General features: G+C 41.3%; 1 protein-coding gene across 3 annotated transcripts in view; it reads left to right on the forward strand.

Moving 5' to 3' along the window:
• The window catches only part of pgap1 (post-GPI attachment to proteins inositol deacylase 1), a 114,693-nt gene that overhangs the window by 37,175 nt on the left and 60,776 nt on the right, over positions 1-16,742 (forward strand). For 2 of the 3 annotated variants that reach the window (XM_063051947.1, XM_063051949.1), the window contains 7 exons: positions 1,064-1,129; positions 2,020-2,071; positions 4,404-4,484; positions 10,934-11,009; positions 11,114-11,187; positions 11,279-11,330; positions 14,379-14,445. In XM_063051947.1, coding sequence (XP_062908017.1) covers positions 1,064-1,129; positions 2,020-2,071; positions 4,404-4,484; positions 10,934-11,009; positions 11,114-11,187; positions 11,279-11,330; positions 14,379-14,445 — 468 coding nt within the window. The remainder of the gene's footprint in view (positions 1-1,063; positions 1,130-2,019; positions 2,072-4,403; positions 4,485-10,933; positions 11,010-11,113; positions 11,188-11,278; positions 11,331-14,378; positions 14,446-16,742) is intronic. The other variant, XM_063051948.1, reaches the window with a different exon arrangement.

Here is a 16,742-nt window from a genome sequence, read left to right on the forward strand (position 1 = left end):
TCTTATGAGAATAGGTTGAGTGAACTCGGCCTTTTCTCCTTGGAGCGATGGGGGATGGGAGGTGACCTGATAGAGGTGTATAAGATGATTAGAGGCATTGATAGTGTAGATAGTCAGAGGCTTTTCCCCAGGGCTGAAATGGCTAGCATGAGAGGGCATAGTTTTAAGGTGCTTGGAAGAAGGTACCTTAGAGGAGATGTCAGGGGTAAGTTTTTTACGCAGAGAGTGGCGAGTGTGTGGAATGGGCTGCCGGTGGCGGCGGCGGCGGCGGAGGCGGAAACGATAGTCTCTTTTAAGAGACTCCTGGATGGCTACATGGAGCTTAGAAAATAGAGGGCTGTGGGTAAAGGCTAGGTAGTTCTAAGGTAAGGACATGTTTGGCACAGCCTTGTGGGCTGAAGGGCCTATATTCTGCTGTAGGGTTTCTATGTTTCTATGTTCTACGTTTCATCTACCTAAGAGGATAGAGTTTAAAATATCTTGCAAAGAGTAGCATCTTCAGCTGGCTGCTTTTTATATTTTCTGTTCTAATCTGTAGAATTGTAAAGTATTGAAATCAGCCCTTTGCCTTGAAAGAAGCTGATACAGCTTTGCACTCGAGGCAATTTAGGTCTTTTATGTAGGTGAGTATATCGGAAGATCAATATTTGTGGATAATTTCTGTGTCTTCAGTTCGTGGATATGAAGACAATAGAACTTGACAAATGGACATACAAAGCAGGAAAAAGAGGCAGCAATGTTGCATTTTTACTTAAAACCAGGATACCAATATTAACCATTATTTATAGTTATGCTGAATAGAATTTTCATGCATCAAAAGCTGTTGCAATCTATTGATAGTTAAAATCTTATTTTTAAATTTGTCATTCAGATCGTGAGGCTAATATTTCGTGTGGGGGAAAAGCAGGGTAAATCATTGAACTGAGAAGGGATGTAAATATTGTATGACCTTTTGATGCAGTTATTATAGGATTTATGATTCCTCCATGACTATTGGTACCTGTCAGAGGCAGCATTCAACATAATCCTTGCTATTTTATGACATGTTCTTTTTTTATGATAGTGCTGGGAAGTGGAACCCTTTTCCTTTTTATGCTATCAGTGATCGTTTGAAATACTTCACCGTTAGGTACGGCATGGGATGGTTGCAATGGAGAGTAGGTCTCTACATTGCTTCATGTAGCTGAATCATGATGCCTGAAAAAGATCCCTACTTGCACCAGTGCATGTTCCAATCCAGTGAGCATTTCCTCCTTTTTCCCATCTCTTCTCTCAAGTTTTCCCACATGACCAGTGGGAAGTTTGCAATAATGCACCCTTTGAGAGTTTGGTAACTTTGTTATTTCTACAAATGGCAGTGCATCTAGTTTTGCTCAGCATTCATCTGTTTATCAGTGAATAATGGTGTCCTTCCTGGAACTTTTCTTTAAGTTGACAGAAATTATTGGACTAATGTGCCTTTTTTGTCCTTTGTCAACAAAGAAAATCTCCTGCATTGCCTTCCGAATAAGGTTCAAAGCAGGAAGTTTCTCCTGATTCTGTGAAATTGGGAAAATCAGCATTTATCAAAGTGATATTTTAATGTGAATTATAATAATTTGGAGTTGGATTAAGAATATAATTGCTATCCATTTCATAACCAGCCAGAAAAAGGGATGATATTAAAAGAATATCAAAATCAAGTATTATTGATTTCAGAAAAAGTGGTGTCATTAATGAAGGCAAATAAAATTCAGGCTAATTGCATAAAAAATCTTACATATCACACCATGTTTCCTTTTGTTGTTTAATATTTAATCCAGAAGGGAATGAGATGATTTTTTTTATGTGCATGGTTAGTGATTTGCTGTGCCTACTTTCATCTTTGCACTTTGCATATTTTTCTTTCAATTTACTTTTTGAACACTTTGCTTGTGAATGTTGCATGAGCTCTTTGACCTACTGAAGTGAATGGCAAGGTAAATTCCATTTCTCTTTATGTACAAATCACTTGAATTTACCATTAAATTTCCTATGCAGCCAGGAAGGCGTTGACATGACTGGGGAGGCAGAATTGCTGAAAATGTATAAGGTAAGTTTAAGTTTTACTTGGTACTATTGCTACTATTAGTAAAGGCAACCATTAGTCATGCGAGACCATGGATCTGCGCCTGGAAAGTCTTCTCTCCAGTCAAGGTTGTATGGAAGACCAGCAGTTGCCCATGCTGCAAGTCTCCCCTCTCCACGACACCAATGTTGTCCAAGGGAAGGGCATTAGGACCCATACAGCTTGGCACCAGTGTCATCGCAGAGCAATGTGTGATTAAGTGCCTTGCTCAAGGACACAACATGCTATCTCGGCTGGGGCTGGGACTCATGACCTTCAGGTTGCTAGTCCAGTGCCTTAACCACTTGGCCACATGCCCACTATTAGTACACTATTGTATATTATGTTATTACACAAGTACTGTTATAGCTGAGGACTATCATTCCATCCATGTTTAAATCTTCTTTTACTCATGTTAGTATTGGTTTTGGCTTTCTTTTTAGGTAACGTCCATTTATTGTGTTACTTAGACATCTGTTCCAAGTTCCCAGTAATTTTTGCCATGCCTCCTTTTATAAAATTTTGTAGTATGAAATCCATCTTGAAACAATAAAAAAAAACTACTGCAAATATTTAGCATTTCAAACATGTAAAGTAATTACTATGTATAGGTATTCAATAGTCTTGCTATTCTGATAGATCTGGGAGTCTTAGTAGTCAAATCACTGCAAGCTGATATGCATGCTCAGTAAGGTATTAGTAAAGCAGACAGTACACTGGCTTTTATTACTAGAGGATCTGAGTTCTGCTTTTATATGCAGCCCTAGTGAGATGACATCTGGAAACTGTGTGCCAATTTGGTCTCCTTTTTCCAGGAAGGTTATGCTAGCAATTCAGGAATTGCAGCAAAGCATCACCAGATTGATTTTTTGGGTTGACAGGTTTGTCCTGTCAGGAGAGATTAAGTGCATGATCCCCCTGTGCACATGTTTCAGAGAATGAAAGGCAATTTCATTAAAATGTGCAGAGTTTTTAAGGATGTAACATGATGGATGTGGCTTTGATTTTTTTTTCACTGCAGTGGGCTGTTTAGAACCAGGAGTCAATCTGAAAATGACTAATTGGCTTTTCAGGACAGAAATGAGAAGGAATTTCTTCACTCAGAGAATGTTGAATCTTTGGAATTCATCACACAACAAGACCATGGAGGCAGAGTTACGGAGAATATTCATGTCAGATGAAGAAATTCCCAGATGAAATGGGAGTTGAGGATTATTAAATTAATATTAAGGAACTGGCATTAAAGGAAAAAATCTTTCGGTTGGGTTGAGATGTTCTCCGATATTGACAATTTACTTGCAAACGTTTCGTCACCATACAAGGAGACATCATCAGTGTGCTGTTAATTGTGGTGTGTTCTCCAAATGTTTAGCCTTCATATACTTATCAGTCAATTGATTGGTTGTCATTTTGGAAACTCAATTGTGATGTAGGGAGAAAGTCTCATCACTGGTTGCGTGGCGAACTTTATGCATTGTGGTCTGGAATTTTACCCGCATTGGCTCATAAATGGGATCAGGGTCTACATTCTGTTTACAGAATGGTTTGTGGAAAACCAAGCTTCTCGGAATTCTCTTGCATGCCACATGTTTGCCTGTGCCATGACTCTCACTGATGCCCAGTCAAATTTGTGCCCCTCTTGATCTTCATGGGTAGAGATCAGGGAGAGTTGGTCATGTTGCTTGACTGCCAGTTGACATTCATGGATCCTGGTGGATAATTTCCTCCCAGTTTGGCTGACGTGATATTTGCTGCTGACCCTGCACTGGATTTTGTAGACCACATCGGTCTTGTCCAACAGCTTGCTTTGTTCCGTGCACTGTTGATGTCTACTCATATGGTGTTGAAACATCTGCAAGTAAATTGCCATGGTCTGAGAATAACTCAACCCAATCATCGACCACCCGAGCTACGCATTTTCCAAATCATTTCCAAGGAAGGGACACTGAAGGAAAAATCTCATTGAGCGACAGAGTAGTATTGAGATGCCATCTGAACTACAGCTGCAATTATTTATTGTGTTTTTGTATAATTTATAAATAATTCTTAATTTACCAGTGAAGTAAACCACACAAAAGATTATGTAGCCTAGCTCTAATCAAAGAACTATGTAAAATATGTTTTTGATTGCCTGATATTTTCCCCCATTTGTAATTTCTATTATTTGACTCTGATAACTGCTTAGCAAATAGGGCGAGCATTCCAGTGAACATGCATGATTTTCAGTTAGGATTATCCTGTGTGTTTTTTTCCCCCAAAATTTGTTGATTGCATTAGGATGCAAACCAGTTATGATATTCTGTTGTTTGCATTTCAGATAGCGAACTTCAATCTGGAAGAGTATCGTTCTTTCTCTCATTTTGTCATTCATGTATCTAAGGCTAGTGTTAATAAAAAGGTAAGTGAAAACAAAATACAACAGCTTGTCTATTCTACTGATACCAAATATTTTTGTGAAATAAAGATGGTTCAGTAAAGATTTCAGCCCTTTTATGACTGACGTAGTCTCAATTTTTTTTATTCCTTTAGTTTTAAATAAAAGAAACAAATGTTAAATGCAATAAGAACAGCATCGCGAGAAGAACATGGCTAATTATTGAGTTCTTCCACCATTTCTGTTTTTGTTTCACATACCAGCATCTGTAGTTTTTTTCCCAAATTTTTATTGCATATCCTTATTATTTATAGATAATACTGTGTTAGCCGTTGGGTTGGAGGTGGAATGAACAAACACAACTCTTGCCAGCTTTGCATTGTTCTTGAATGCACCCTTAAATGAATGCAGCAGCAAAGTATCTATGACCAGGGAACAAGCACTATAATAATAAAATAGAGTTGAGATCTTACTTTTTCTGTATGTGATAACTGATTGCGGAATAATTACTTACTACTAACTTGAAACAAAATTCCTGGAACATCTTAAGAAGTTTATGAAATATACAATATGTATCTGGAAAGCTAGTATTATATATGTTATGTATCTTTTGAAATAAAATAAAAAATGAGTGTTTCTCTTATAAACTTGTGATGTATAATGTCATGTTATTTTTAGATAAGGGGAAATGTTTCCTATTTCAGTTTAACTGATCTGAAAGAGAAACAACTAGCATCGTAATGAGGAGGTACTTGGTGTCCCTATCCCAGACCCTTCCACACCTTCGGGACACTTTCTTCGCTGTCTGTAATGGTCCTACCCGTTATTTCATCCTCCATCGGATTCATGCCTGCAATCGCCGTTTTTTTTACTTTGTCATGTTAGGCAAAGATCGCAAGATCCTACATCTACGGACTCCAGAGCCTGCTGGCCCTGAAACTAGCAGGCATGAACTTCAGATTGCAGCTCCTGCCATTGATCTCGCCGGCTCCAACACCTCAGGGCATATTCAAAACCCGGACTCCAGCAACGACCATGGACACCTTCACAGCGATTGCGCAACCACCAACTGCAACTCCAGCCTTGAACTCCAGGCCGGGTCTTTATGTGCTGCTGTTGTGACTCCCGTCTCCCCTTCCCCCACCACCACTCCGCAGCCCCGTCTTCCTCAGATCCCACCGTCAACTCCTGGGCCCTCAGAGGCTCCATCTTCCTCTCACCCCAATCCTCCCCTCTCCATTGACACCCCCAGCCTCCCTCCTCCCGCCTCTGATCCCAGCTCTCATCCGTGCCAGGTCTTTACCATCCCCTCCGACCTTCAACTGTCGGAGGCAGAACGCTCTGTTCTCAGTAAGGGCCTCACGTTTGTCCCCCTTCGCCCACACCTCAGCGAGTTCCGTGTTCGCCATGATGCGGAACTTTTCTTCCGCCGTCTCCGTCTCCGAGCCTACTTCTTCGGCAAGGACTCTTCCACCCCCACCGATGACCCCTTCTCCCGTCTTCAACCCTCCTCTTCTTCATGGACACCCCGCTCTGGTCTTCTGCCTGCTCTGGATCTCTTTATCGCTAATTGCCGACGGGACATCAACCGTCTCGACTTCACCGCACCTTGTCCCCATTCCAACCTCACTCCTTCGGAACGCTCTGCTCTCCACTCCCTCCGCACTAATCCTAACCTTATTATTAAACCCGCCGATAAGGGGGGTGCTGTTGTAGTCTGGCGTACTGATCTCTACCTTGCCGAGACACAGCGACAACTCGCGGATACCTCCTCTTATTTACCCCTCGATCGTGACCCCACTAAGGAGCACCAGGCCATTGTCTCCCACACCATCATCGACTTTATCCACTCAGGGGATCTCCCATCCACTGCTACCAACCTTATAGTTCCCACACCCCGCTCTTCCCGTTTCTACCTCCTACCCAAGATCCACAAACCTGCCTGTCCTGGCCGACCTATTGTCTCAGCTTTCTCCTGCCCCACTGAACTCGTTTCTGCATACCTCGACACGGTTTTATCACCCCTTGTTCAATCCCTTCCGACCTATGTTCGTGACACTTCTCACGCTCTTAAACTTTTCGATGATTTTAAGTTCCCTGGCCCCCACCGCTTTATTTTCACCATGGATGTCCAGTCCTTATATACTTCCATCCCCCATCAGGATGGTCTCAAAGTTCTACGCTTCTTTTTGGATTCCAGACCTAATCAGTTCCCCTCTACCACCACTCTGCTCCGTCTAGCAGAATTAGTCCTTACTCTTAATAATTTCTCCTTTGGCTCCTCCCACTTCCTCCAAACTAAAGGTGTAGCTATGGGCACCCGTATGGGTCCCAGCTATGCCTGCCTTTTTGTTGGGTTTGTGGAACAATCTATGTTCCGTGCCTATTCTGGTATCTGTCCCCCACTTTTCCTTCGTTACATCGACGACTGCATTGGCGCTGCTTCCTGCACGCATGCAGAACTCGTTGACTTTATTAACTTTGCCTCCAACTTTCACCCTGCCCTCAAGTTTACCTGGTCCATTTCCGACACCTCCCTCCCCTTTCTAAATCTTTCTGTCTCTGTCTCTGGAGACAGCTTATCCACTGATGTCTACTATAAGCCTACTGACTCTCACAGCTATCTGGACTATTCCTCTTCTCACCCTGTCTCTTGCAAAAACGCCATCCCCTTCTCGCAATTCCTCTGTCTCCGCCGCATCTGCTCTCAGGATGAGGCTTTTCATTCTAGGATGAGGGAGATGTCTTCCTTTTTTAAAGAAAGGGGCTTCCCTTCCTCCACTATCAACTCTGCTCTTAAACGCATCTCCCCCATTTCATGTACATCTGCTCTCACTCCATCCTCCCGCCACCCCACTAGGAATAGGGTTCCCCTGGTCCTCACCTACCACCCCACCAGCCTCCGGGTCCAACATATTATTCTCCGTAACTTCCACCACCTCCAACGGGATCCCACCACTAAGCACATCTTTCCCTCCCCCCCCCCGCCCCGCATTCCGCAGGGATCGCTCCCTACGCAACTCCCTTGTCCATTCGTCCCCCCCCATCCCTCCCCACTGATCTCCCTCCTGGCACTTATCCGTGTAAGCGGAACAAGTGCTACACATGCCCTTACACTTCCTCCCTTACCACCATTCAGGGCCCCAAACAGTCCTTCCAGGTGAGGCAACACTTCACCTGTGAGTCGACTGGGGTGATATACTGCGTCCGGTGCTCCCGATGTGGCCTTTTATATATTGGCGAGACCCGACGCAGACTGGGAGACCGCTTTGCTGAACATCTACGCTCTGTCCGCCAGAGAAAGCAGGATCTCCCAGTGGCCACACATTTTAATTCCACATCCCATTCCCATTCTGACATGTCTATCCACGGCCTCCTCTACTGTAAAGATGAAGCCACACTCAGGTTGGAAGAACAACACCTTATATTCCGTCTGGGTAGCCTCCAACCTGATGGCATGAACATCGACTTCTCTAACTTCCGATAAGGCCCCACCTCCCCCTCATACCCCATCTGTTACTTATTTTTATGCACACATTCTTTCTGTCACTCTCCTTTTTCTCCCTCTGTCCCTCTGAATATGCCTCTTGCCCATCCTCTGGGTTCCCCCCCCCCCTTGTCTTTCTTCCTGGACCTTCTGTCCCATGATCCTCTCGTATCCCCTTTGCCAATCACCTGTCCAGCTCTTGACTCCATCCTTCCCCCTCCTGTCTTCTCCTATCATTTTGGATCTCCCCCTCCCCCTCCAACTTTCAAATCCCTTACTCACTCTTCCTTCAGTTAGTCCTGACGAAGGGTCTCGGCCTGAAACGTCGACTGCACCTCTTCCTACAGATGCTGCCTGGCTTGCTGCGTTCACCAGCAACTTTGATATGTGTTGCTTGAATTTCCAGCATCTGCAGAGTTCCTGTTGTTAGCATCGTAAACTGTAAGATAAACTTTCTGAAGTTGACAGCTCAAGAGGTTTAATACAAAACCAATAAATCTGTGTAATTCAGCAGGATTTGACATGTGCGCTGTGCAGATCGTAGAGATTGATATTTCTTCCAAAAATTGACAAATGCAATACAGTGCAAAGATTCTATCTAAAATTTTTTGGTGCTCCTTGTGTGTATGTTTGTTTAATAAAAATAACTGGATCATGATCTGGACAAATTTAATTTTTTTTTTTGCAAAGTAGCAGGTGACAACTCTACACTGCTTCAATACCGACCTCCATAATACAAAACTCTTATAGATGTCTTTCCACTGCATGTGGACAGTGACGTCCTATTATTTCATATGGGGATTTCAGATTGGTTAGCGTTTTTTAATCAATGAAATTTGTTTCAAAATCATTGAGTGAATTCCCAGTAGATCAGTAAACCTTTAGTTGTTTTGAAGAAATGTGTGCTTATGCTATATTCAGCAAGTTTTACTCAGTATGGATTTTTTAGGTCAAAAAAAGTTGCACCAAGAAACTGGATTAGTTAATTAAAAAAAAAGCCTTTTGGGTTTTTTTTCTTGATGTTTAAATTAAGTATAAAAACATTTTGTGCATGCTTTGAAGTGACTATGTGTATTTCCTCTTAAAGTCCCAGTGATTTACCACAGCATTCCTGTGATCCCTGGTGACATTTGGGCATGTGTTGATAAGGAATGTTGTAAGTTTGACATGCCAAAATAAATTGGATCAAAAGATTGGGGTCTGATCTTGAGCTTTCATTCACAGTAAAATGTGGAACAAATTGCCCAGCAAGTTGGGAACAAAGTTTAAAAAATCCCTGTTGGGACATTTGATTTTTATCTTTACAAACTCCATGTTAATTTTTGTGTGCTGCCTTACATAGGCAGAGAGCATGAAGAAAGATAACATCTGTTTATGTTTATGTCACTGCAGAATGCAATGGTTGCAATGCCACAAAGCACAATTAAATGCCTTTATTGCTTTCAGGTTCTATCAGAATCCAACATGTTCTTTTATTTCTTTTCCTAACCCCTCCATTTGTATACCACACCTCTATTTTGCCCCCTCCTACATTTTCCCTGCTTTATTATATATCCAAGGCAGCAAGTGACATGGCAGCTGCAGGGTCAGCAAACAGTTGCCATTGATGGAAGCACAAGTCATGTCCGACTGCATGTATGGGCAAATGTACCGTGTTAATAGTTTGTTTTAAAGCAAGGATTTTTTCTCTATTATTGCCCGTCTAATTTGACATTGCATGAAAATGCAGCTTTGATTTGGTGAACGAAAAATGTGTGAAATCCACTTTCTAGCTTGATTTTTTAAGATTTTGTTCAAATTTTCATTGTATCACCTTTATACATTATATAGAGAATAAAAGTCTTTCACATCAAACCTCTGGTGGGATGCAAATCAAGTATTAAATTCAAAGGATATTGTAAATGTTCGCAAGTCTCAACAATGGTGATACCACACCTTCCTTTCTGTCTCCCACCCCACAATTTCCATTTTAATCATCCCTAAAAAAATTAACTTTGTTTGAATTATCAGTTTATTATTGTCATATGTATGGAGGTGCTGTGAAAAAAGTTTGTTTGCATGCTCTCTATACTGTACATAAGTCTGTAGAAATAGTCAAAAGGAAAAGAGAGTGAAGAATATAATCACGAGATTCTGGGAATCCTAGAAATCTTGAGCAACACACACAAAATGTCAGAGGAACTCAGCAAGTCAGGCAGCATCTGTGATGGATTCCTGATGAAGGGTCTTGCCCTGAAACATCAAGTCTTTTATTTCTCACCATAGATGTTTATTGACTTGCAGGGTTCCTCCACCATTTTGTGTGTGATGCAGAATATAATGTTACAGTTGAAGAGAAAATGTGCAGGTTGACAAATGATATGTAAGGAGCACAATGAGGTAGATTGGGTAATCAAGAGTTCACCTTTAAGTGTTTGAGGGGTACATAACAGCAGGGTAGAAGCTGTCCTTGAGCTGGTGGTACAAGCTTTCAAATTTCTGTACCTTTTGCCTGATGGGAGAAGAGAGAATAATGGGGTGGGAGGGATCCTTGTTCATGTTCGATGCTTTCCTGAGGCAGCAGGAGGTGTAGACTGAGTCAGAGGAGGGGAGGCTGGTTTGCGTGGACAGTGGAAGGACAAGTGAGACATTGTTGATGATGACGTTCTCAGTGCTGTGATAACCTTTTTGTTCTGCAGTTATCTGACATGTGTCTGAAAATAATAATAATATTACTGCTTCCTACCATGCAATATAATTTGGCTAACAAAATTAAATTCCTCCTAAATAAGAGAATAAAATATTGAGTATCATTTGAAAGTGGAGTTTAACTGGAGTCTTCAAATTTCTACTGCTGGTAATACAGCATCACTATGTCTGTGTTGAGAAGCAGTTGAGAATATTTTTGTTTTCTATGCAGAGAAGGTTAAGCTGTGAAGAAACATAATTTCGAAGCATCAGTAATGATTATTAATTCTGTAACCCTCTTTTGTCAATTCTTTAATAGTTCAGTATGGAATGTGAATACCTAACAGCAAGGTCTAGAGTAATATCTACCCCAGTAACACATGTCTTGTCATTTGGTATGTAATTATCTTTCTTAATTATATTTCTTGCTGACTATTTCATTAACTATGTCCATGGGTAACTGAATTTTGAATAACTTGAGTTTATTATTTCCATTTAGGTGCCTCTGTTCACAGAGTTTCAATAAACTCTTCAGGTCTGATACATAATGTTCAGCTTCAGTCCTTTAATCAGGTACTGTAGAGTGAGAATAGTGGAGCACAGAAATTTATTTCTGAGATCCATCCATGATTTTCACAAACATAATGTTTGTCTTTCATTTCAGGTACATCAGGCTTTTGAAATCCGTATTGAAAGCCAATGCCAATATTTGGATGGTAGGTTATCATTACAAAATAAGTTGTTTCATTATTTCTTAATGTAAGTCATTAAACTGCATCATAATTTCAATCTCAGTGGTCACCTCAATAGTCAAGCTTCATTCTTCAAAATGCTTGGGGTGTGTATATACCCACACGCACATGCACACACACACACACACAGAAGTTTGGGCACCCCCCCGGTCAAAATTTCTGTTACAGTGAATAGCTAAGTGAGTAAAAGATGATCTGATTTCCAAAAGGCATAAAGTTAAAGATGACACATTTCTTTAATATTTTAAGCAAGATTACTTTTTTATTTCCATTTTTTACAATTTCAAAATAACAAAAAAGGAAAAGGGCCTGAAGCAAAAGTTTGGGCACCCTGCATGGTCAGTACTTAGTAACACCCCCTTTGGCAAGTATCACAGCTTGTAAACGCATTCTGTAGCCAGCTAAGAGTCTTTCAATTCTTGTTTAGGGAATTTTCGCCCATTCTTCCTTGCAAAAGGCTTCTAGTTTTGTGAGATTCTTGGGCTGTCTTGCATGCACTGCTCTTTTGAGGTCTATTCACGGATTTTCAATGATGTTTAGGTCAGGGGACTGTGAGGGCCTTGGCAAAACCTTCAGCTTGCGCCTCTTGAGGTAGTCCATTGTGGATTTTGAGGTGTGTTTAGGATCATTATCCTGTTGTAGAAGCCATCCTCTTTTCATCTTCGGCTTTTTTACAGACTGTGTGAGTTTGCTTCCAGAATTTGCTGGTATTTAATTGAATTCATTCTTCTCTCTACCAGTGAAATGTTCCCCGTGCCACTGGCTGCAACACAAGCCCAAAGCATGATCGATCCACCCCTGTGCTTAACAGTTGGAGAGGTGTTCCTTTCATGAAATTCTGTACCCTTTCTTCTCCAAACATACCTTTGCTCATTGCGGCCAAAAAGGTCTACTTTAACTTCATCAGTCCACAGGACTTGGTTCCAAAATGCATCAGGCTTGTTTAGATGTTCCTTTGCAAACTTCTGACGCTGAATTTTGTGGTGAGGATGCAGGAAAGGTTTTCTTCTGATGGCTCTTCCACGAAGGTCATATTTGTGCAGGTGTTGCTGCACGGTAGAACAGTGCACCTCCACTCCAGAGTCTGCTAAATCTTCCTGAAGGTCTTTTGCAGTCAAACGGGGGTTTTGATTTGCCTTTCTAGCAATCCTATGAGCAGTTCTCTGGGAAAGTTCTCTTGGTCTTTCAGACCTCAACTTGACATCCACCGTTCCTGTTAACTGCCATTTCTTAATTACATTAAAAACTGAGGAGACAGCTACCTGAAAATGCTTTGCTATCTTCTTATAGCCTTCTCCTGCTTTGTGGGCATCATTTATTTTAATTTCCAGAGTGCTAGGCAGCTGCTTAGAGGTACCCATGGCTGCTGATATGTTGGGACAAGGTTTGAGGGGTCAGGGTATTTATAAAGCTTTGAAATTTGCATTACCTGGCCTTTCCTAATAATGATTGTGAACAAGTCATAGCCCTAACAAGCTAATTAAGGTCTGAGACCTTGGTAAAAGTTACCTGAGAGCTCAAATCTCTTTGGGTGCCCGAACCTTTGCATGGTGCTCCTTTCCTGTTTTCACTGTAAAATTGTACAAAACAAAAATAATACACTAATCTTGCTTAAAGTGTCGAAAAGAATGTTTCATCTTTAACTTTATGACTTTTAGAGATCAATTTGTCTTCTACTCACTTAACTATTCACAGTAACAGAAATTTTGACTAATCCAGTTTCTAGGTCAGATGCTTTCCGTGGGTTCACCCTCCTGAAGGATACTCTCATGTTGGTCTCAGAGACTGAAGTCACAGGGTCATCAGGAGCTGTGGGAGTTTGTGAAGGTGCATTCATATTTTGTCGATCAATAAGAGCGTAAAAGACATTGAGCTCAACTGGGAGCAAAACCTTGTTGTCACATATTTCATTTGGTTTTACTTTGTGGGAGCCTTGCTACAGTTGTAGAGTATCCTTCTATGATTCATTTGGCCTGGAATTACCATTTCTCATGTGAGATGGCTTTCTGGAGGTTACGCCAGGATCTCTTGTATTTTAATTGGTCATCACACCTGAACATCACTGATCTGGCCTTCAGCAGATTGAGTATTTCTTGGTTGATCGAGGGCTTCTGGTTTGGGAAGACTGAATGATTTTGTGGGGGCATTCTTTTCCACAGCTGTCTTTATGAAGTCCATGACAACAGTGGCGTATTTGTTCAGATCCTTGAACCGTTAAACATGGCGCAGTCCATCGACTTGAAGCAATCCCATAGGTGCTCCTCTGCCTCCTGCGGCCACCTCTTTGTTGTCCTTACCTCTGGACCCTTGCTCTTTAGCCTTTGCCTGTATGTAGTTAGGAGAACAGCAAGATGATCAGATTTCCCAAAATGCAATCTCAGTCTGGAATGGTCAGCATTCCTGATGGTAGCGTTGCAGTGATCGAATGTGTTGGGACCCCTAGTGCTGCAGGTGATATTGCTGATTATTGGGAAGAGATTTCTTCAAGCCTGATTGAAGTCGCCAGCAATGATTTGCAAGGCATCAAATGTTAAGTCTTTGTGTAAGGGGTACTTTTGCTAGTATTTCATAATCTCTTCTTGCTTGGTGAGTGAGAAGGGAAATATATAGTGCAAATATTCAAGGAGCCTTCGAGAACTGCCTTGGATCTATTATAGTGGGTTTTGCCCCTTTCTCAGTTTCAGCAGACCCACCAGGGTTCTCATATGTTCTTCAAGAATCAAAAACTGCTGCAAAATTCTGCTGATATATTTGGTAACCAGAGTTTCTATTGGAAGTGAGTTTTTTTTTATTAGATGTAAAGACTTCAACATTAGTGACATGAATAGATTGTCAAGCTACCCTGTAAATGTGTGATGTTTTCATGCTGAATGGTTTAACTGTTGTTTAAAATGCAGAGTTTAAAATGCAGTACCTTTAACTTGGTTTTTGTTATCATGTAATCTAGATTGCTGAAAATAATTGCAACTTGATTTGGAAGTATTGTTACAAGGGGCTCTTTCTAATTGACAGGGAAGGCAGCAGATGTGTACAGATTTCATGTACCATGGTCACATGAAGATTCTGTCGTGACAACAAGGTCAGTCTTACTTATAAGCTGTTAGATCTAACATAATTTTATAGCATAAATTTGTTTTCATTCGTAATATTTATAGAAGTATGTTTTTCTACTATTTTAATTTTAGAAAAAAATTCTCATTTATGTTCTGTTTGCCATCTTATTTCCCAAGAAAATGTTGACCTTGTGCCTCAGCCTTAGCTGCAGAAAGAACTTTCATGCTGCAGCTGTATGAAACTTTAGTCAGGCCACATTTTGTGCCATTCTGGTTCCCACACCACAGGAAGGATGTGGAGAAGATGCAGAAGATGTTCACCAGGATGTTGCCTGAATTATAGAGTATGGGCTATAAGAAGAGACTGAACGAACTTAGATTGTCTTCCCTGGAGTGTTAGAGACTGAGGGGAGACCTCAAAGTACATACAATTTCAAGAGGAACAGACAGTATGAAGGGGCATAAATTTGAAGTCTGGGATGGGGAGACGGGGTGCCATTATGGTTGTGAAAGTCCAAAAGTTGCTGGTGCTAGTTGGGCTGCTCCTTCATGCTGGGCTGAATTGGTTTTATTGCTCTGGGTTAGAAGCTATAGCGGTGTCTAATTTTGCACCCAAGGCTTTTGCAACATAGCTCTATTAAGTTAGAGTATCCGGAAACCTGCGCCAGGTTATAAAATCATATTTAGAAACCGAAGATTTCTTCTGGTCATGTGCCTCTTGTACACAGGGATAGATAACGTTACAAATATATTTTTATCAGAAAAGACACTGTCAGAAAAACTAAATCAGATTTCAGTCTAGCTGTGGTTTTTTAAATTATGTAAGGAATATGTAGCTACTGCAATTACATTTGATCTTCTGTTTTAAAAGTTGAGACACTATTTAAAATACAAGCCAAAAAGACACAATATCCTTTTAGTTTTTTCATTACAGTGTTGTAGAGTTTCTCATGGTGTATCTGTGTATTTTCTTCTCTCTAACAGAACATGGAACATTACAGCACAATATAGGCCCTTCAGCTCACAATGTTGTTCTGACATTTTAACCTACTCTTAGATTAATCTAACACTTCCCTCCTACAACCCCCCTCCCCCATTTTCCTATTGTCTGCACTATGTTCCTACCTAATAGTTTCTTAAGTGCCCCTAATGTATTTGGCTGTACCACCACCCCAAGCAAGGTGTTTTACTTACCCACCACTCCCTGTGTAAAGAACTTGCCCCTATACTTGCCTCCAATCACTTTAAAATCATGACACCCCTATATTAACCATTTCTGCCCTTGGAAAGTCTCTGCTGTTCACTCTATGCCTCTTATCATCTTGTACATCTCTATCAAATCATCTCACCTCCTCCTTTGCTCCAAAGAGAAAAGTCCTAGCTCATTCCGTTTATCTTTGTAAGACGTGCCGTCTAGTCCAGGCAGCATCTTGATAAATCTCCTTACATTCCCCCTAAAGCTTCCACATCCTCCCCAGAATGTGGCAACCAGAGCTGAACGCAATGTTCCTAGTGTGGTCTAACCAAAGTTTTATAGATCTGTAGCATTACCCTGCAGCTCTTGAACTCAATCCCTTTGCTAATGAAGGATTGCCATTGATCCTATATTCTGCCTTCAGATATAACCTTCCCAAATGAATCACCCCACACTTTTCCGGGTTGAACTCCATCTGCCACTTCTCAGCTCTGTCCTGCATCCTATCAATGTCCCGTTGCAACCTACAACAACTCACCACACTATCCACAACTCCACTAACTTTGTGTCATCTGCAAACTAATCCGCCCTTCCACTTACTCATTTAGATAATTTATAAAAATCACAAAGAGCAGGGATCCCAGAACAGATCCTTGTGGAACATTTCTGCTCACTAACCTTCAAGCAGAATCCTTGGGAACCTTATGAAGTGCCTTATTAAAATCCATATACACCACATTCACTGCTCTGCATTTATCAAGGTGCTTTGTCACATCCTCAAAGTATTCAATCACCCTGTCTCTTATAAAGCCATGTTGACTATGGCTAATCAGAATAATAAACACAAAATACTCTGCAGATGCTGGGGTCAAAGCAACACTCACAACATGCTGGAGGAACTCAGCATGTTGGGCAGTATCCGTGGAAACGATGAGTCGACGTTTCGGGCTGGAACCCTTCGCCAGGACTGTAGAGGGAAGGGGCAGAGGCCCTATAAAGAAGGTAGGGGGAGGGTGGGAAGGAGAAGGCTGGTAGGTTCCAGGTGAAAAACCAGTAAGGGGAAAGATAAAGGGGTGGGGGAGATACTCCTAATCAGAATATGTTTCTCCAAATACTCGTAAATCCTGT

Source organism: Mobula hypostoma, chromosome 6 (genome assembly GCF_963921235.1).
Source record: "Mobula hypostoma chromosome 6, sMobHyp1.1, whole genome shotgun sequence".
Classification (NCBI taxonomy): Eukaryota; Metazoa; Chordata; class Chondrichthyes; order Myliobatiformes; family Myliobatidae; genus Mobula; species Mobula hypostoma.